The 22,146-nt window shown below is 45.1% G+C and overlaps 1 protein-coding gene across 4 annotated transcripts in view; it reads left to right on the top strand.

Moving 5' to 3' along the window:
• Positions 1-5,715: 5,715 nt before the first annotated feature.
• SLTM (SAFB like transcription modulator) overlaps positions 5,716-22,146 on the top strand; it is a 39,520-nt gene continuing 23,089 nt past the window's right edge. The window contains exons 1-2 of one of the 4 annotated variants that reach the window (XM_072148111.1): positions 5,716-5,778; positions 21,995-22,082. In XM_072148111.1, coding sequence (XP_072004212.1) covers positions 5,731-5,778; positions 21,995-22,082 — 136 coding nt within the window. In that variant the 5' untranslated portion in view covers positions 5,716-5,730. Of the gene's footprint in view, positions 5,779-14,767; positions 15,012-19,481; positions 19,673-21,994; positions 22,083-22,146 lie in introns of those variants that run through there. The other 3 variants (XM_072148109.1, XM_072148112.1, XM_072148110.1) reach the window with 3 other exon arrangements.

The raw sequence follows: 22,146 nt of genomic DNA on the forward strand, positions 1-22,146 counted from the left end.
ACATACAAATTCAACTTAAGAACAAACCTACAGTCCCTATCTTGTATGTAACCCGGGGACTGCCTGTACGTGGTTAACCAAAAAATTAAACACAATTTTGTTTCAACCCCTGTAAAACAATTAAAGTGTTAACAAACTTCATAAAATTTGTTTTACATACGACGAGGGGTGTAGTTTCTAAAATGGGGTAAATGGGGGTTTCACTATTATTTAGGCCTCTCAAAGTGACATAAAATCTGAGCAGGTTTCTCAAGGGCATGATTTTGCGTGTTTTTAATGAAAATGTGAAAAATCTAAGCCTCATAATATCCTCCAAAAATGAGAGGATGCATAAAAAAACCATGTCAACATAAAAGACATTCGTTAAATGTTAGGTATCAAGTTTTTTTGCTGTTATGACTATGTGTAGAACATTTTTAGAACATTTTAATTTTTCTAAATTTTCACCAAATATTCAGGGTTTTTTTTCAAAGTAAACACAAAACATACCACCAATGTTTCAACTAACATGAAGTACAAAGTGTCACAAGAAAACGATTTCAAAATCCCCTGGATACTGTAAGTTATAACCACTTATAGTGACACATGTCAGAAAAAATGGGTCGTGTCAGGATGGTGAAAAGTGGCATTGGAGGCAAGGGGTTAAATGGAGATTGTTTAACAAGTATATTTGCTTTGCCACAATGGATATATTCTTTGTTTAACTTTCACATTGTAACTTGTATAGATTTACCTGTTTGGCAAATGCCATATGACACGTTTAAGATCACTCTGAATCTAAATACGTTCAGGAGACACCTAGCTATACAGGTAAGACTGGATATTACTGAATACTTTAACATCTAATACTTTCTTTTGCATATATAATGTTCACTTGTAATAGTCACAAGATCATAAATGTATTTAGAAATTAAACACTCTTTTCTACCCTGTTTCCCCTAAAATAAGACATCCCCCAAAAATAAGACCTAGTACAATATTGTTCAGGCTTAGAAATATAAGGCCTCCCCTGAAAATAAGACCTAGAGGCAGTCATTGCAGCAGCTCCCCCCACACCATACATTAGTAGTAGGAAATCTTTTAGAGGCTGCAGAAGGTTGTGACATGGGGAAGAATTCATGGAAGAAAATCACTTGCTGTTGTGCTGCAAATGTGATACCAGCAGCTTCCAGGATAAGAAGGGTCATTTATAGAAAGTGCTTTTACTAAACATGAGAGACTGGGGCCAATGGTTCTAATAGAAATAGATCATAAGAAATACAGCCTGAAATTCAGAGTTTGGAGAGTCATAAGGATGTTAGATAATTTTTGTTCAATGATAAATGTAAATTCTTGTTCATGGAAAAATAAGACATCCCCTGAAAATAAGACCTAGTGCCTCTTTAGGCGCAAAAATTAATATAAGACACTGTCTTATTTTCGGGGAAACAGGGTAGGTGATGTAGAAGGTATAAAACACTTTAGTATGTGTAATACTATGTGTGTTGATATGCATACAGGCGGTCCCCTTCTTAAGAACACCCGACTTACAGATGACCCCTAGTTACAAAAAGACCTCTGGATTTTGGTACTTCACTGTACTTTAGCCCTAGGCTATAATAATCAGCTGTAGGAGTTATAAAAACATACGGAACCTTTCTTGTACGCAATCCAGGGTCTGCCTGTATAAGTGATTTAGAATTAGGCTATTTCCACCAGGTTTTGACAATTTCCAGAACTGTCCAAAGTGTCTGTCAGCCATATCCTCCTTTTTCTCTTCCCATTTTCTAAAACTTAATATTGACAAAACTGAACTCATAGGGGCTGATTTACTTACCTGTGCACTGGAGTTCTCAGAAAGTGCATTGTCCGATGATATTACACTATGCCGCGATTCACTAAGGCCCCTTCCACACTAGCGAGTGTGATGCGATGAACTCGCATCACACTCGCAACGCAAGCTGCCGGGAACGCACGGCCCGAACGCTGCACCGCGGGAGTGAACTGACATGCTGAGTTCACTCCCGCGGTGCAGCGTTCGGGCCGTGCGTTCCCGGCAGCTTGCGTTGCGAGTGTGATGCGAGTTCATCGCATCACACTCGCTAGTGTGGAAGGGGCCTAAGATTGTGCGATCGATATCCTGCATGTGTCACTTACCCGCTCAGGTTCAACAGAGTTCACCTTCTTCAATGGTGCTTCTTTTAGTGGTGCATGTAAGTGCATTGGATTGCGACACAATTTGAAAGTTAAATCTCTCAGTCCAATCAATCAGATCGTCTGACGGCACAACCCCCAATTTGTGTCGCATGGAAGCCAGTGCAGCTGTGCTAAAAAATGATCGCGTGCGTCACAATCCCAGCACAGACACCTGTCAAAGCTGTGCAATCCCCGAAAAAGATAAACAGTCTGCCAAAAGTGCGATCTGCGACCCTTAGTAAATGAGCCCCATAATCTTTCCTCCACGTAACACATCCCTCCAGACTGACCTAACCATCACAATTCATGGCTCCACACTCTCCCCAGTTCCTAAAGTCTGTTGCCTTGAAGCCACCTTTGACTATGCCTTATCCTCCTCACACATACAGTAGCCCCTTACTACAACCTGCCGCCTCCATCTGGAGAACATCTCTTGCATTTGACCCTTCCTCAATCCAGAGTATACAAAATTACTAGTCCATGCCCTCATCATCTCTCGCTCGGACTACTGCAACACTCTTCTCTGTGGTCTCCCAGCTAACTCTAACACCCCTGCAATCTATCCCAAACTCTGCTGCCCGGCTAATCCATCTGTCTCCTTGATTCTCCTCTCTGCCAGTCTCTCGACTGGTTACCCATTGCACAGCAAATTCAATTAAAATACAAACCATGACCTACAAAGCCATCCACAACCTGTCCCCTAAATGATAACCTATACACACAGACAGTATTTACCAGCATATAGTAACTATATAGTAGTAGATACCAGTCCAGCACAGAGACTGCAGTGTAATCCAATGATTTATAGATGAAGTCCTTGATTTTGTCTCTTCCCTTCTGTCTGATCTTCCAGGTAACTTCTTCCAGCCATGACACATCTCTGTGGGTTTATAAAACAGACATGGTTGTCCTCATCCTATATACCTCTCTCACCAGACCCTCACATACAAAACTGACCACACTGTGCCCCCACATGTATACCCCACACACTTCAACTGATCACACTGTGCTCCCATATATATCATATATACCCCTCACACCACAATTGACCACACTGTGCACTCACATACATAGGTATATCATATATTCCTCACACAATACAACTGAGAAAACTGTCCCCTACATAAATCATATGTGCCCCTCACACAACAACTAACCACACTGTGCCCCCACATATATTATATTTACCCCACATACCACAATTGACCGCACTGTGCCCCCCACATATATCATATATACAGTATACCCCTGACACCACAACTGACCACACTGTGCCCCCCACATATATCATATATACCCCTCACACCACAACTGATCACATTGTACCTCTCACATATATTATATATACACATCACACCACAAGTGACCATACTGTGCCTCCCACATATATCATATATACCCCTCACACCACAACTGACAACACTGTGCCCCCACATATATCATATATACCCCTCACACCACAACTGACCACACTGTGCCTCCACATATATCATATATACCCCTCACACCACAACTGACCACACTGTGCCCCCAAATATATCATATATACCCCTCACACCACAACTGACCACACTGTGCCCCCACATATATCATATATACCCCTCACACCACAACTGACAACACTGTGCCCCCACATATATCATATATACCTTTACACCACAACTGATCACATTGTACCCCTCACATATATTATATACACCTCACACCACAAGTGACCACACTGTGCCCCTACACATATCATATATACCTAAGCAGTTTAAAAAAGAAAAAAAAAACATATATACCCCTTACACCACAACTGACCACACTGTGCCCCCACATATATCATACAGTGTCAGACTGGCTCACCAGAGGAACGGAAGATCCTCTGATGGGCCCTGACGCTGGCACTGTGTGACTGCAATGTAACTCAGATCTCAAAAGGCCTAGGCCTCTGCTTTTGCATGTACTGTGTGTGGCGCTGCTTGTTCTGGCAATGACATCATGCGCCTGCGCTTCGCTGGGAATAACGTTCACTTAGGTCAGAGGAGTGTTAATTCCTGTGCCCTGAGTATTGTGTTATCCAGGATGTGGGGACATGATGGCGGCATCTTGTCTGCCCACGCGACTTGAATGGATGAAGCGTAGAGGGCTGCTGCAAACAAGAGGTAAGTATACATTTTATTTGTTTTCTTGGGTAAAAATTTATTTTTGGCTACAACATGGGCTCCTCTACTTTATGCCTGCTGGGGGACCCTATTACTGTAGCTACAATGTGACTATTTTGACTATGGGGAAGCTTGAATTTTGTTTTCTGTTGGTCCCCATGTTACTATATAGGAAGTAGTTGGCACTGTGACTACATGGGTGCTGTGGGAAACATATAAACATGTTATTGTATGGCTACTGTGTGCCACCTGTTAACATTTGGCTTCTCTGGGGGCATCTGGACTTTATGGTTGTGGTTGGGGGCCTTTTTGCTATATGGATAGTCTGGAAAATTATTACTATATTGGCTATTGAGCAGTCACTGTTCCTATATTGGCTACTGTGGGTGGCCTATTACTATATTAAGTGCTGTGGATGCACCTTTACAATTATTGTGCAGGTACACTGTTACTATGTTGCCTATTGTAGGTTGATTAAATTGTGAGCCCCATTGGGGACAGAGACCGATTTGGCAAGCTCTGTGTAGCACTGCGTAATCTGTGTGCGCTATATAAATAAAGGAATTATTGTTATTATTATTGTGGGAACCCTGTTACTATATTGGCAATAGTGGGGATTTTGTTACTATATTTGCTACAGTGGGGGCACCATTACCATATTGGGGGTCATTTTTAAGGGCCCGATTCGCGTTCTCCCGACGTGTTACCCGAATATTTCCAATTTGCGCCGATTTTCCCTGTATTGCCCCGGGTTTTTGGCGCACGCGATCGGATTGTGGCGCATCGGCGCCGGCATGCACGCAACGGAAATTGGGGGGCATGGCCGAACGATAACCTGACGGATACGGAAAAACCGCCGCATTTTTTTTTAAAAAGTGTTGCTGGACACGCACTTACCTTCACCAGGTATAGGATGGTGCATTCTGGCGGACCTCGGGGAACTTCAGCGCAGCAGCGACATCTGGTGGACATCGGAGGAACTGCCTTAGTGAATCGCCGGAAGACCCGAATCCACCGCACAGAACGCGCCGCTGGATCGCGAATGGGCCGGGTAAGTAAATCTGCCCCATTGTCTATTATTCGCTTACATTTCCCCTATGTTAGTGTATATTGGCTATCATTATTAATCTCCCTACCGTGGAGCCCTGTTGACTACTTTATTGGCTACTGTGGGGGGCACAATTACTTTTCTGGCTAATGTGGGGGCACCTTTACTATTTGGGTTATTGTGGTGGCATAACTGTGACCTCATGGAGAACAGGGGAACAGTATTTAGTTTGTGATACATTGGAAGAAATGATTATGATGATGATGAAGTGAGGAACCTAAATTTTTTTTTGTTACTAAATCTGCAGATACACGTCTTGGCTGTATACCTCTGACATGGAGGTGTAGGTTATAGAAGAAGATGAAAGAAAACTCATCCAATCATCTCATCCAAGTCACCAGATTTACAGTAAGTGTTGAACTCACAATTCTGTTGTATCTCTTGATGTACTTCATCAGCCATACATGGAATTCCATGGAGTGGTCCACTGCTGTCACTCAGAAGGTAAGATGAATCAATAGCATTACAAAAAGTCTAATAGTAGTCCATGACTCATTGTCAACCAGGTGTTACCATTCTCCCTGTATGTAGTATGTGTTATACAGTTATAATTGGACAATTTCACAATGGTAACACCATACCTCCCAACATTTCTGGAAGGGAAAGAGGGACAAAATGGCGGCATGCGTAACATTAACATTTTTTTTTAACCAGCTTGAGATTCAAACCTAGAACCTGCACAGTCCATGTGCCATAATAACACAGAGCCTCTATACACTAGGCTACAGGCTCAGCAGATAGCAATTAGATGATTTTTGGTAACTAAGAGCTGTTACGTGTTACTGTTACACTGACACAGACTTAATGCACTGATATATAGAGTGGGAACTTCTCAGAGATTATTATTGTAATTATTCAGACAATTATTATTTTTTTTATTATTATTATTATGGAGACGATTATTATTATTTTTACTACGATTAATAATAGTCTCCATAATAATACAAATAATAACATTTATAATAATAATAAGAGAAGATCCCTCTCTATATACCAGGGCATTAAGTCTGTGTCACAGTGTAACAGTAACAGGTAACAGCTCTTAGTTACCGAAAATCCCCTGACAGGTAATCACTGTGCTTATAGCTTAGTGGATACAGGCTCTGTGTCTCTATTTATAAATTTATTTAATTGAACCTTGTGTCTGGGGAATCTCTAGGAGATGTGGAGACCCATATATGGACAAATGGTGATCTGAACCTGATGACGTGGTCCCTGCTCTCCACTAACCCGACACATCTATTAAAAGGATTCCCTGCCCGATGTCTGTAGAAGGCATTCAGTACCGCAGGTTCTGGCTTTGAAAGTGTTTACTAGTTGGAACACAGAGCCGGGACAACCACAGCCACCTGGATCTGGAGGGAATATCCGTGACAATCTCCCTGCTGCCCATGATGCGGGGCAGAGGTAAAAAAAACGGGACTGTCCCGGCCAATCCGGGATGGTTGGGAGATATGGGTAACACCCAGTTTTCAACATACACAAAGAGAAGCACAATCCAGTATGTGCAGAAAAGGGTGATTTAGAATGGTCTTTTGATGAAGAATACAAGTACTTACAGAAACAGACACTGGGAGTGACGTCAGATCTATCTGAGGACTGTGTCCTCTTATATAGTCTGCAGGGTGATAATACACTGCATACATCTAATATCTGACCACTATATACTCACTGGCATTTTTTATAGTCCCTCTCTAGATTTCATTCTCAGGTCCAACTCTCATTTTAGCAGGTAAGTAGATACACCAATCCCATAATTCCCTGCTTGGTTCTGATGTTCTATTTCTACAGTGAGATTAGATCTGGCACTGTATGTATGTATTGAGCCTGTCTATGGGGCTGCAGTTATGTACTGAGTTTGTCAGTTTGGGTAATGGAATGGTAATAGGAGCATTTGCTATGTCATATTGGCATACTGGCATTTTTGACCCTGACAATTATATATGCTAGGCCCCAATGAATTTTAAATACAGGGCCCAATGAATTTTATATACTGCCCCCTTAATTATTTAATATACCGGGCCCCAAATAAATTTAAGGTACGGTCACACGTCCCTACAGCGCATGGGTAGTGCCTCACCTGATCTCATTAAAATTGGGGGTGGGCCGTCGGATGATCCTACAGATTCAGACAATGGGGCAGATTTACTTACCCGGTCCATTCGCGATCCAGCGGCGCGTTCTCTGCGGTGGATTCGGGTCCGGCCGGGATTCATTAAGACAGTTCCTCCGACGTCCACCAGGTGGCGCTGCTGCGCTGAAGAGCATCGGAACGCACTCAAGTTCACTATTCCTAGTGAAGGTAAGTGCAAGCTCCGCGACACTTTTTCTTTTTTAAATGCGGCGGTTTTTCCGAATCCGTCAGGTTTTCGTTTGGCCACGGTCCCCGATTTCCGTCGCGTGCATGCCAGCGCCGATGCGACACAATCCGATCGCGTGCACCAAATTCCCGGGGCAATACAGGGAAAATCGGAAATATTCGGGTAACACGCCGGGAAAATGCGAATCGGGCCCTTAGTAAATGACCCCCAATGTGCGGGATTTAACATTTAAAATTGTGTCGCAAGCCAAGCACTTACATGCGCCGGGAAGAAGAAGGTGAACTCCGGCGGAGGTGATCGGGGAAGCGACACACAGGATATCGGGCGCATGCTCGTAGTGAATCGCCGCACAGGGCATTCTCGTCGGACATTCTGGACTGGGGATCGCGCAGGGACCGGGTAAGTAAATGTGCCCCATTATATGTACTTAGTACACTTTTAATTGGTTTTAGATTGTCTAGCATCCCTGTGCTGGATGAAATATGTGTTGTTTGGTTTAAATAAAGGATTATTGTATATTGTCTCATGACACATTGGGGCTTATTTACTAAGGGTCCGCAGACCGCATTTTCTTTGGCCTCTGCCTCCTCCTCCAGACTCCTCTCTCCTTCACCTACATATTCCTCTGTCCTCCTCCTCCAGACTCCTTGGTCCTCCTCTTCCAGACCTTTCTGTCCTCCTCCTCCATACTCCTCAGTCCTCCTCCTCCAGACTCCTCAGTCCTCCTCATCCAGACTGCTCCGCCCTCTTCCTCCAGACTCCTCTGTCCTCCTCCAGACTCCTCTGTCCTCTCCCACCTGACTCCTCTGTCCTCCTCCTCCAGACTCCTTGGTCCTCCTCCTTCAGACCTCTCTGTCCTCTTCCTCCAGACTCCTCTGTTCTCCTTCTCCACACTCTTCTATCCTCTTCCTCCTCCAGACTCCTCTGTCCTCTTCCTCCTCCAGACTCCTCTGTCCTCCTCCTTCTCCAGACTCCTCTCTCCTCCTCCAGACACCTCTGCCCTCCTTCTCCACCAAATACCTCTGTTCCCCTCCTCCAGACTCCTCTGTCCTCCTCCTCCCTCAGACTCCTCTGTCCTCCACCTCCAGATTCCTCTGTCCTCCTCTTCCAGACCCCTCTGTCATTCTCCTCTAGGCCTCTCTGTCTTCCTCCTTCAGACTACTCGGTCCTTCTCTTCCAGACCTCTCAGTTCTCCTCCAGACCTCTCTGTCCTTTTCCTTCAGACTCCTCTATTCTCCTCCACCAGACTCCTCTGTCCTCTTCCTCCTCCAGACTCCCCTGTCCTCTTCCTCCTCCAGACTCCTATGTCCTCCTCCTACTCCAGACTCCTCTGTCCTCCTCCAGGCACCTCTGCCCTCCTTCTCCACCAGACTCCTCTGTCCTTCACCTCCAGATTCCTCTGTCCTCCTCTTCCAGACCCCTTTGTCATTCTCCTCCAGACCTCTCTGTCTTCCTCCTCCAGACTCCTCGGTCGTCCTCTTCCAAACCCCTTGTCCTTCACCTCGAGACTCCTTTGTCCTCCTCCTCCAGACTCCTCAGTCCTCTTTTTCCAGACTCCTCAGTCCTCCTCATCTATACCCATCTGTGCTCCTCTACCAGACCACTCTGTCCTCATCCAGACCTCCTCTTCTAGACTCCTCTGTCTTCCTCCTCCAGACTCCTCTGTCCTCCTACAGACACCTCTGTCCTCCTTCTCATCCAAATACCTCTGTTCCCCTCCTCCAGACTCCTCTGTCCTTCACCTCCAGATTCCTCTGTCCTTCACCTCCAGATTCCTCTGTCCTCCTCCTCCAGACTCATTGGTTCTCCTCTTCCAGACCTTTCTGTCCTCCTCCTCCAGACTGCTATGTCCTCCTGCTCCAGACCTCTCTGTCCTCCTCCTCCAGGCTCCTTTGTTCTCCTCCTCCAAACTCTTCAGTTTTCATCATCCAGACTCCTCTGTCCTCCTCCTCCAAACTCTTCAGTTCTCATCCTCCAGACTGTTATGTCATACTCCTCAAAACGCCTAAGTTCTCCTGCTCCAAACCCCTTGTCCTCCTCCCTCCAGAAGCCTCTTCAGTTCTCATCCTCCAGATTACTTTGTCCACCTGCTCCAGACACCTTTGTCTCCCTCCTCCAGACTCCTCTGTCTTCCTCCTCCAGACCCCTCTGTCATTCACCTCCAGACCCCTTTGTCCTCCTCCTCCAGACTCCTCAGTCCTTTTCTTCCAGACTCCTCAGTCTTCCTCATCTATACCCATTTGTGCTCCTCCTCCAGACCCATACCTCCCAACATTTGTGAAAAGGAAAGAGGGACAAAATGGTGGCAAGCCACACCCCCAATCACTCCCTGGCCACGCCCCAAATTTTAGCCATATTAAAATAATAAAAATCATCTCAATAAAAAAAAAAAAATTATACTCATTGGGATTTGAACCCAGAACCTGCAGTGTCCATGTACAATAATAACACAGTGCCTCAACCCACTGAGCTATAGCCTCAGTGAATAACATGGAGGAGAATTTTGGTAACTAAGAACTATGACTATATACTGCCTTGGTATATAGGGAGGGATCTTCTCAGATTATTGTAATTATTGAGACTATTATTATTATTATGGAGATTATTATTATTATTATTATTATTGAGATGATTATTATTTTTACCATTATTAATAATCATCTCCATAATAATAAAAATAATAAAATTTATAATAATAATAATAATAGTCTGAATAATTACAATAATAATCTCTGAGAAGATCCCTCTCTATATATCAGTGCATTAGTCTGTGTCACAGTGTAAATGGCAGATAACATGTCTTAGTTACCAGAAATCCTCAGCTCTGTATCACTGGGCTTATAGCTCAGTTAGTAAGGCTCCTGTCTATGGTGCAGAGGGTCCCAGGTTTGAATCTCAGCCTGGGCAAAACTTTATGTAATTTAATTAAATAAAGAGCTTGTGTCTGGGGAAGCCCTGGAGACCATATATGGACAGATGCTGAACAGACCTGATGACGTGGTCCCTGCTCTCTCTGCTAAGCCGACACTTCTCTGAAAAGGATTCCCTGCCTGATGTCTGCTCTGGGGAACCCTAGGAGATGCAGTGACCATATATGGACAGATGCTGATCTGAAGCTGATGACGTGCTCTAGCCCGACACTTCTCTGAAAAGGATTCCCTCCCGATGTCTGTAGAAGCCATTCTGTACTGTGAGTTCAGACTTTCAAAGTATTTACTATGCGGACACAGCGCCAGGACCTGGGGGGAGAATCCGTGACAAACTCATAGCTGCCCGTGAAGCGGGGCAGAGGTAAGAAAAACGGGAAAGTCCCGTCAAAATCGGGACGGTTGGGAGTTATGCAGACCACTCTGCCTTACTCCTCCCTCCTCCTCCTCCAGACTGCTATGTCCTCCTCCGGACAAGTCTTTCCTCCTTCAGACTCCTCTGTCCTCCTCCTCCAAACTCTTCAGTTCTCATCCTCCAGATTCCTCTGTCTTACTCCCCCAGACACCTCAGTCTTTCTCCTCCAGACTACTCTGTCCTCCTCCTCCAGACTCCTCGGCCCCCCTGCTCCAGAATCCTGTCGTCATCCTCCAGATTCCTCTGTCTTACTCCCCCAGACACCTCTGTCTCTCTCCTCCAGACTCCTCTGTCCTTCTCCTCCAGACTTCTCTGTCCTCTACCTCCAGACTCCTCGGTCCTCCTCATCCAGAACTCTTTGTCCTCCTCCTCCAGACCGCTCTGTCCTTCTCCTCCAGAGTTCTCTGACCTCTTCCTTCAGACTCCTCTGTCCTCCTCCTCCAAATTCTTCAGTTCTCAGACTCTTCTGTCCTCCTCCAAACTCCTCAGTTCTCCTCCTCCTCCAGACTCCTCCGCCCCCCTGCTCTAGACCTCTAGTTCTCCTCCCTCCAGAATCCTTTGTCGTCATCCTCCAGATTCCTCTGTTCTACTCTCCCAGACACCTCTGTCTCTCTCCTCCAGATTCCTCTGTCCTCCTCCTCCAGACTCCTCCGCTCTCTTCCTCCAGACTCCTCTGTCCTCCTCCTCTAGACTCCTCTGTCTATCACCTCCAGACCGCTCTGTCCTCCTCCTCCAGACTCCTCTGTCCTCCTCCTCCAGACTCCACCGCCCTCTTCCTCCAGACTCCTCTGTCCTCCTCCTCCTCCAGACTCCTCTGTCCTCTCCCTCCTGACTCCTCTCTCCTCCTCTTCCAGACCTCTCTATCCCCCCTCTAGACCGCTCTGTCTTTCTGCTCCAAACTCCTCAGTTCTCCTCCTCCAGACTCTTCTGTCATCCTCCTCCAAACCCCTCAGTTCTCCTCCTCCAGACTCCTCTGTCTTTGTCCTCCAGACTCCTCTGCCCCCTGCTCCAGATCCCTCGTCCTCCTCCTCCAAACCCCTCTGTCCTCCTTCCAGGCCCCCCTGTTGTATCTTCAGTCCTTTTTGTCACCCTTCCAATGCCCATATATCCTGATTCCAGGCCCCCCTGTTGTCCCTTCAGGCCCCTTTGTCTTCCTTCCAGGTCCCTATGTTCTCCTTCCAGGCCGTTATGTCCTCTATTCAGGACCCTCTTTACTTCTTCCAGGCCCCTCTGTCCTCCTTTAAGGCCCCTCTATCCTACGTTCACAGACGTGTACCACTGTGAGTGTTAATGCCATCAACATCTTACAGATGCTGATGCCATTGTTCGGTAGTAGTACATCGTACATCGTATTATACCATAGTAGATCCTATGGGTGCAGAGGCCACTGCCACAGAGCCAGGTGCTGGTCCTCCACCAGGCCAGTCCGACCCTGCATCCAATGATCTTAAGAATGGGGTATATTTTATAGTGAACACATGTGGAAAGAGCTCTATTTATTTCTATAAGACTTACTTGAAAAAGCTGAGTACAGCATTCAGTTAGCTGTGGTTACCCATAGGGGGTAAATGTTGTGTGAGGCTTAAACACATTCTGCTCATAGTTATTAACATTGGGGAAGCAGTGTCTTACAAGTATACTACACCACAATTGTATAGCAGTATACTCTAGGAGGCCTAAAATAAGTAAAATACTCTAAATTCAATTGAACCCCCTTTTCCTATAACACACACATGAATATGTAAACAAAATTATATACATTTTTGGTACCCTCCAAAGTCCCTAAATGCCCTATAAAAATGTAAATTGTTATCCCATACAGTGAAAACTGTAACTGAATACAATGTAATCAAAAGATTTTATAGTTCCCCAAATGTATCAATAAATATGTGGAATTCTACGACTAAAATTAACCTCTACAAAGCATCCCCAAAATCTTTATAGCAGGCCTCGCTTTATTAGGAGTACTAGCCTGCTGGTTCTTTGACATCAAAAGGCATACTCGCACATGCACGCTACACCCCTCCAATCCACTGCCTTCTGCGTTTTGGTTTCCATTTTAAAAAAAAAGGGATTGTTTTTTTAATTCGTTTTTTCTTATTCCTACGATCTGCTCAAATATTGGAAGGTCTAACAAAAGATGTAAAAATGGTTACTAATGGTCACTATTGCAAGCACATTAGAATCATTGGGAAATAAAACAATATAAAAAATATTAAATAAAAATGTTCTTCCATTTTTAAACAGAAACTGCAAAAAGTAAGATGGGAACTGTCTCTAAGTAACAAACAGCATTAGGGGGTGGGGAATAAGGAGGCAGCAGGTGTGGTTGAAGTGCTCATAGGGGTTTGGTACCAGAGCCCTTTAGCCTAATCAACATAAAAATAAAAGTCCTTTATCAAAAGGGTATGGATGCGGTCACACGTACCACTAGCACTACGTTTACAAACGCAATGCTAGGGTACAGGGGCGGGCCCTGGCCTAAACACATATGCGCTTCTATGGAAGCGCATTTGATCAGTACCCAGACCCCTAAGGGTGCTGTCACGCGTTCTTGGACCATTTTTAAACACACAGAAAATGCATGCATTTTTGAATGTTTACCATGCGTTTGGCTGGTTTTAATCCGTTTAACAGCTGCTTTCACTTCCAGAAATAAAGTCAAACCAGCCAAACGTATGGTAAACATACAAAACGCATGTAACTTAATCACTTTTCTGTTTCTTGCCCCTAACATTTGGAAAGTGAGGATTTTTTTCATGTTCTGTTTACAGTGTTTGTTATCTGCCGGGCCCATTGTACAAGTATTACCTAGTGGCAGTATAGAATTTTCCATTCAATAGATTGGGAAGGTAAAAAACTATTTGAACAGCAGTGAAATTGAAAAATACGCAGTTGCTCCATTTTCCTATAGGCTTTGGGGGATATTTATCATACTCATCGCTTGTGCGCATGGTATGGTAGCCTCCCTCCTGCTCTGGCGCAGCCTGATACATCAAGAGGCTTTGGCCTCTTGATGTATGCGGCGAGGTTCTGCGCATCGATAATTTCTACGAGAGGTCCTGCCTGCCGTAGAAATAAACGCAGCCAGAGAATTCTCACATCTGAAAATTCATCGGCTGCAGCGAGTGCAGGTGTGGGGACAGTAACGTCCCGCGCCAGCCCACTCCGGGACTGCCACGCTCTCCCCCCCCCCTCCACGCCCCCCTGCTGGCGTGAAGGTCACGGATTGGGGTAAATAATCTCAAGTGCTAGCAATAAACTAGCATTTGCGATTATTTCAGGGCTTCTAAGCCACTGACGTGGTGCATAGGCCCTGATAAATATCCCCCTTTGTTTCTATGGTTTTCATTGTGAGAAAATGACACCTCCACTTTATTCTTTAGGTCAATACAATCACAAATGTTCCAAATGTATGCAGTCTTTATGTTTTAATACCCTTTTATTGAAAGAGAAAGAATATGACCATCTGATACCAATAACTTTTGTAAATGATAAAGGAATGATTTTTACTTCTGCGCCGTTTATAATACAATGCATGAAATACGGACAGAAAAATATAAGGTTATCCCCAGCAAATGACGTAGTGATTCCCCATTCTGCACACACAGTGGCCGCATATCATTGTATATCATGGCGGAACCCCGCCCCCATGGACGTGCGGAGGCGGCGCCTGAGACGCTGACGTCACCGGAAGCAGGCTCATCGCTGTGTAGTGTGTGCTGCGGGCTGGGGCCTTGCAATCGCTATTCCTAGTGCGGACTTGGTGGTAGAGCTGCCGGTATGGCGTCTTCCAGCAGCCCCTCCGAGCGGAAGAGAGTGACGGATTTGCGCGTTATCGACCTCAAGTCCGAGCTGAAGCGGAGGAACCTGGATGTGACCGGAGTGAAGAATGTGCTGGTGGCCAGGCTGAAGCAGGTAGGCCCAGACCTGTGTGGTCGGGAGGGGGCGGGATTGTGGATTAGGCCGGGGGCAGCTGCTGCGGCGTTGTCTCAGTGTCGTGCATCTGCTGTGGCGGCTCTAAGGGGGCGATGTTTCTGTAACTGTGGGTGTCGTTACCTGAGGCCGCAGCAGCACAGACCGTAAAGATTTCGTGCTCCCCCAATTCACTGAAAGGCGGGTTGTGATATGTGGGAAATACTGCCCTGTAGTACAGCTAACCCCCAAGGTTATTATATACCCTCTATAAATACACTTCTTGTATGATGTGCTCCAGAAGATCAATAAACCTCTACTGATTTGTCCAGTAACTATGTGCACCTTGTACTTCTGTAAGAAATGCTCCTGGCTGTGGATTATAGGTAATGACTGCGAAACGAATGGAGCATTAGACTAGACTATCATGAAACCAGATTGATCTGTGTCTGGAGCAGTATCAGACTGTACCATGTGTTACGTGATACTAAAGGTTATAATTCAATGGTTAGCTAGTCCCTACTGGAACCCAGGAATAGCACATGGCCAGCTGCAGAAGAGGAGGATGGGTGTCTCTCACCCCTCCTCTGTCCATATATCCTCTGTCCACTGTAAAATATGATATTCCTTATATTTTTCACAGCAGCTGCCAGGTTAGTGAGGTGAGACGGAGTTCGCTCACTGCAATGTGATCGGTTGCCACAGACTTCTTAGGGGTGCTGTGATTTGGCCTAGAATTGTGCGTCCAGATCATTGGCCCCCATGTGGTTGTGTGTGAGGCTTTAGGTGGAGTTATTAAAGGGAACTTTAATCCTGTAAGCTACAAATAGTACCTATTAGTGGAGTGTAATCGCATTAAATTATGTACTTTAAGTTACTGTTGGCATCATTCACAAAAAATATATTTTTTTTTCCATGGCATTGCCCTCTGTAGATCTAGTCAAGGATGTTGCGGGGGTTCTTCCATACAGTCAAGTTGCCTGACCTTCTCTTAGTGGTTCATAGTCCTTACCTAGCCCATACTCCAGCGACTTTGTCCTCCTCTTTGGAGATCCTGGGGGCCATCTGCACTGGCACACTTCACATGTGCCACTTTACTGCATCACAGTGTGAGTCTACTGAGGCAGTGCACGTGTGCTGCTCCCCTGAAGTAGCACGGCTTAAGGGTGAAGACACACGTGGCGTTTTTAGTGCGTTTTCACATTGTTAAAAACGCATGCGTCTTTGACCAGTTTGAATTAAGATAATTGGTCGAACCTGTCAAAAACACCTAAAAACGCCACGTGTGTCTTCACCCTAAGGGAGAAGTGAGTAGGAAAGAGCAGACTCAATCCCACAATGCTGCGAAGCGGCACATGTGCCAGTGGAGAAGGCCGGTGCCAGCCCTGCATGTTTTGGGTAACTCTAAAGCGGCGGATGATGTCACCCAAGTTTGCGCTGGGTAAGGCTTGGCAGCTTGACCGTATGGCGGAGCTCCTTGCCTCCTTGGCTGGCTCGAAAGAGCAATGAAACATGAAAAAATAGTTATTTTTAACAAATAGTGCGGACCGTTGTATCCATAAGCATGCAATTTCACACCACTAATAGATACTGTTTGTGGTTTATGGGGAGACCTGTCTTGACATGTTTCCTTTAATAGCTCCACCTAAGGCCCCATATACACGAGTGTATCGGGGCCCATTATAAGACAATTTTCGGCTAGATCACAGCATCCATATGGCACTTAGTCACAGTGTGGTGAGCGCATGACCTGGCGGCTGCCATGCATGATATGGGACATTTTTATTATGCCGTATTCTGTGGTGCCAGGTTCTCTTCAATGCGTTCTATTCTCTGGAGAGCACCCTGTCTCATTTATCAAAACTTGCAATCATTCCTTTTGTAAACTGCTGTGGGAAGTCAATGCATATTATAAAATGCCACAGTCTAAATTTCATAGTATCTCTAGACCCACCCCTTGGATATAATTAAGAGCAATAGGAATTGTGCGCCTGTCTTAGCTTCTTTCCGCTAAAGACGTTTTTTGATTTCATGTTAGATGTTTTTACTCCCCACTTTCAAAACGCTAACTTCTTCATTTTAACATGTTCAGAGCTGTATGAGGTCTCATATCTGCATAACAAGTAGTAGTTCTTGGTGAGGGTATTTATTATTCCATGCCTTGCACTGGGAAGTGGGTAAAAAAAATTGCCTATGCTATGAAGTCGTTAAAAAAGATCGCATTTGCGCCATTTTCTCGTGGGCTTGGTTTTTACGGCTTTCACTGTATGCTTCAAATAATACATCTACCTTATTCTTTGGCTCCGTGTGATTGTGGGGATACTACATTATTGTGTTAATACATTTTAAAAAATTAAAACCTTGTGTACAAAAAATACAGTTTTGCAATTTTGTGACGCTAGTAACTCTTCCATACTTCGGTGTACAGTATCATATTTTGAGAGGTGACACCCATTTTTTTAAACTTCTGTTTTAGGGAAAGGTGCATGGTTTGAACAAAGGTTTTTTTTTCCATTATTTCAAGTGTTAGGCCTAGTTTCAAGTACCCTAGGACAGTGGTGGTGAACCTATGGCACGGGTGCCAGAGGCGGCACTCAGAGCCCTTTTTGTGGGAACTCGGGCCATCACCCCAGCACATCAGACAGAACTAAAAGAATCTTCCTGCAGTTCAAAGCAACTTAAAAGATGCTGCTTTCAGTCATATATTAAAGTGATACTTACTTTGCTACTTGGAACTGTCGGAAGAGAGAGTAGTAGACTGGACCAAATTATCTTTGGAGGACCTCCTGCTGGCCCCATGATTCTCTATGTACAGAGGGACACTGGAAAGACGCTAAAATGATGCAAATTTTCCATCTTGTCCTCAGGAGGCCAATGTGATCCAAAGTTATTCAGGAACAGGGAACAATAAATTACAGCTTTAATTTTTGGTTGGCACCTCACAATAAATTTTGGGGGTTTTGGATTGCAGTTTTGGCACTCGGCCGCTAAAAGGTTCACCATCACTGCCCTACGAGGTCTGATGATTTATACCATATACTTCTGTATGTGGACTTTTCACTGTATATTTAATTTGTATCAGTCACAGTATGCTCAGGCAGTCATTGCTATGGATTCTTGGCTCTGCCCTCATTAATTTTTTTGTCCACTTTGTGTATGTCCAGCCTTTGACAAGGGGATAGCTAGATTCCTGTAAATTGAATGTGCAAGGATTGTACCATATGTGCTCTTCCTTCATCCTTTTACAACTGATATTAATTAGACACAAATTATAGTCCAGTGATGATGTGCTGTTTTTGGAAGAAATATATATTAATATATAACATGTTCGCCTACATAGGTATAAAAAGATGGACACATGACAACATCACAGTATGTGTACATATATACACACAATGAAACCTCTCCAGAAGATCACCTCAAAATCACTGGGTTTTTTACTTTTTTTAAGCTGCCCCTTATCAGCAAAAGGGTTGCACTGTATATATTCTGTGCAGTGTGTGCAGGATCTGATGCTATTTATTGTAATTAATGGGAAGCCTGAGCTCTGTCTTTGTGCTGGATTTAAACTTTCACATGTACACAATTCTGCTGCATTAACTTTCAAACACAAATAGCTCTGCTACATGCCATTCCTGGGATTGGATGCTTTGACATCATTCACACTTTAGGGTTTGTTTGTTTTTTTTAACATGCTCCCAGGGCTGAGATTCTCCAGCACCCAGCAGGTTGCTGATTAGGAGCATGCACATCTGCTATTAATAAAAGTAATAATAATCATTTATTTAGCACCATCATATTCCGTGGCGCTTTTCAAATCATAAGGGTATAAATTAAATACTCTATTACAGAGTACAAAGGGTCATATGGAACAATAGGAGTGGGGGCCCTGCTCACAGTTGTTCCATAACTATAGCCTGTGGCAGGTTCTAGGATTAATCTGGGCACCGGATATTGTGGGAGGCTGGACCTTCCTGGTGTACAGGTTGTGTCTGCGGGGCCTTTTATATGAAAGCTATACAGCAGGGTTATCATTGTCCTCTGTAGCCTCTCCTCCTCCGTGTGATGCTGTACTGAGGGATCATAGGACTGTGCCTAGTGATTTGCTGATCAGGCACCACAGGATCCTGTCGCTCACGTATACGATCGTACAGTACAGTTTTGGCGTTGCCAATTATTTTAATGAAAATATTGCTTGTATTATATTGATTTGGCTCGGGTTCATTAAGAAAACTGCTAGCACCGCCTCCGGGTAGATGTTACATTTAGTATCAGTATAGGTGAATGTGTCATGAAACTAGACGCTCACACATAAGGATGCTGCCTCCTCGCAGCATCATCTCCCGTGTAACCAGAGAGGAGAATGCCTGTAGTCCGATCCCGTTACGTACAGCGCCACCTAGCGGAGGTTGCTGGTGCGCTTTGTGATTCAGCCCTGCGGAACACGTGACTCTCCCATCCGGGGCTTTCAGAGCCAGTTCGTCACGTGACGAGGCGACATCTCAGCGGCTGCACCGAGGGCGAGTAAAATGGCTTCATGTGGAGGCAACGCCGAGATGAAGAAGGTGTCCGAGCTGCGCGTCATTGACCTCAAGTCCGAGCTCAAGAGGAGAAACCTGGACGTGAGCGGCGTGAAGACCGTGCTTGTGTCTCGCCTCAAGCAGGTAGAGGGGGCGCGGCGCACTACAGGCCGCCATTCCGTAACTGCAAGGCCTCCCCGTCACATGTCCGCCCCCTCGTCCTTCATCTGCAGCATCGCCAGGGTGTCTGCATGTACACGGCCCCTTCCACTGCACAGACTGCCGCCTGCCAGATGATCAGCTCTATCTGGGCAATCATTGTTCCTGGCCTGGATGCAGTTACACGGTGCTATTTCGATTGTCTGGGAATAACGATATCCACCCTTCTCAGCCCAATAAGTAATTTTGTGATTCCTTCCAAATCAGTCCCTCAGCCTCCGGTGACTGGGGAGGTAAAGCAGGGAACTTTCTTAAGAAAATCTACCAGCATAATAAATCAGAATCACTTAGGGCCCTGGAAGATGAATGGTGGATGTATATATGGCCGCATATACCTCCTCCATTGCTGTCTGCGGCGCCCGTGTGCTCACCGTGCTGTAGCCGCAAAATAAAGCGTGCTCTATTTTTGGCTGTAAGAACGGCCGTGCGCCACTATTCTCTATGGAGAGGGCATTCGCTTCTCCTCCCCTCCAGTGCACCCGATGTATGCCGCTACGGCCAGGCAGGCACACAATCTTTTTATTTCTCTTTTAATATCTAATTTTATAATTAAAGTAATGTAGCTGAGTGGTTTAGGGGGCTGTTACAAGAGCCCCTTAGTGATGTCTATTTACTCGTTGTTACAATGAATGGAGCATGTCTCCCCTGCATTTCCTCCTCCTGCTGCTAGATTACACAGGAGGAGGAGAAATGTTCTGCTCATTGTAACAGCCTAGAAGGAAGGAGACCATGGATAACAAATATAAGATGATTACCACAGTTGCAACATAGTCCATAGGCCTAGCCTTTATCGTGTCTTTGGGGAAGCTTGGTCCCAGGTAACTGAGTGGCTAGCAGAGCGTTAAGTGGTTTTAGCGCTTTGTACCAGGTAATGGAGGCCTCCTCCACAGCCTGGCAGGTGGAAGGTATAAGAAATGGAGGGAGAGGCTGAAGATGTAGGTTTCTCCCTGGTGCAACCCTGATGTAGATATCCCTAGTGTTGGTGTCCTTTGGGCACCATTGGTGATAAACAGCCCTGCACAGGGATCACTCGGAGGCAGAGAATGTGAAGCATCCTTTTAATGCAACTCGGCAATGGCTTCAACAGAATAGAGATGGCTGGTTGGATTTTGTTCTCCAGGAATTCTATCAGCTTTGTAAAGATAGCCTGCCGTCCTCTGCAGCCTGAAGCTAAGACAGACTCCTAAGGGTGGTTGTCTGCTTGGGCCTGGTCTCCGCACAGTGTGTCAGGACAGTGTGCCACAGACGCCTTTACTTCCATGAAGCTCTGTCTCTAGAGGAGCTCTGGACTGATCTGGAACTTTCCAGCTACAAGGGGGAGGGGGGTGGGTTGTTAACTGCTCTTGTGAGGTGGAAAGCACATTAGCCAACTAGCTCTCTTTTCGCATTACAAAAGTAACATCACATCTGATTTGGTCAATATTATTAATCTTCCTTCCCTGGCAGAGAATTACCAGCTGCATTACCGTTATCTAGCACTTGGTGCCCCCAGTGAGTTGATCAGACTCCCTAAGGAAACTCTCTTTCATGGGGAGGGATTTCGTTTCCCAACACTAGACATAACCCTTGCATTGGCAGGGGTGTTGCACAGTCAGTGCCTGTATCTGAGTAAGTGTCCCTTGTTTATTATGTTGGGTTTTGATGATGGATTTCCTTTAAGGACCACACCCATTGCTGTTTCCATCAAACTTTCTTAAAGGAAACCTACCTCTTGAAATGGCAGGTTTAAGAAGAAAACACCGAGCACCAGCTCAGGGTGAGCTGGTGCCGGAGCTTATTTTTGTTAGTGTTTTAAACCGCTGTATCGCGGTTTAAAACACTTTTTAAACTTTATAGCCGGCGCAGGGAGGTACGCGCTCGGCGCTTACCGTGCACGCGGCTCTCCTTCACTACCTATGTAGCCGCGCGCATGGTAAGTGCCGAGCGCGTACCTCCATGCGCCGGCTATAAAGTTTAAAAAGTGTTTTAAACCGCGATACAGCGGTTTAAAACACTAACAAAAATAAGCTCCGGGACCAGCTCACCCTGAGCTGGTGCTCGGTGTTTTCTTCTTAAACCTGCCATTTCAAGTGGTAGGTTTCCTTTAAATGACTGAAGCCTAAATGTGTGTTTTTTTTTGTGTTTTTTTTCTTTTTTTAAAGATTAGAAATTATGCACAAGTTTCAGTTGAACCATTGTACAATTTTAGTGATATCTGCAGCTCTGTGTCTTTTGTTTTTTTTCATAAAATGCTCTTTTCTTTTGTAGGCTATAGAAGAGGAAGGAGGCGACCCTGACAATATTGAACTCGGTACTGGGGGTGATACTCCATCAAGGAAGCAAATAAAGAGCAAAGGTGTGTATAATGAGAATAATAATACTTAGCAAATTATAGGGGACATATTCAAATATATTACAGT

The sequence above is a fragment of the Engystomops pustulosus genome, chromosome 4 (genome assembly GCF_040894005.1).
Source record: "Engystomops pustulosus chromosome 4, aEngPut4.maternal, whole genome shotgun sequence".
NCBI lineage: Eukaryota > Metazoa > Chordata > Amphibia > Anura > Leptodactylidae > Engystomops > Engystomops pustulosus.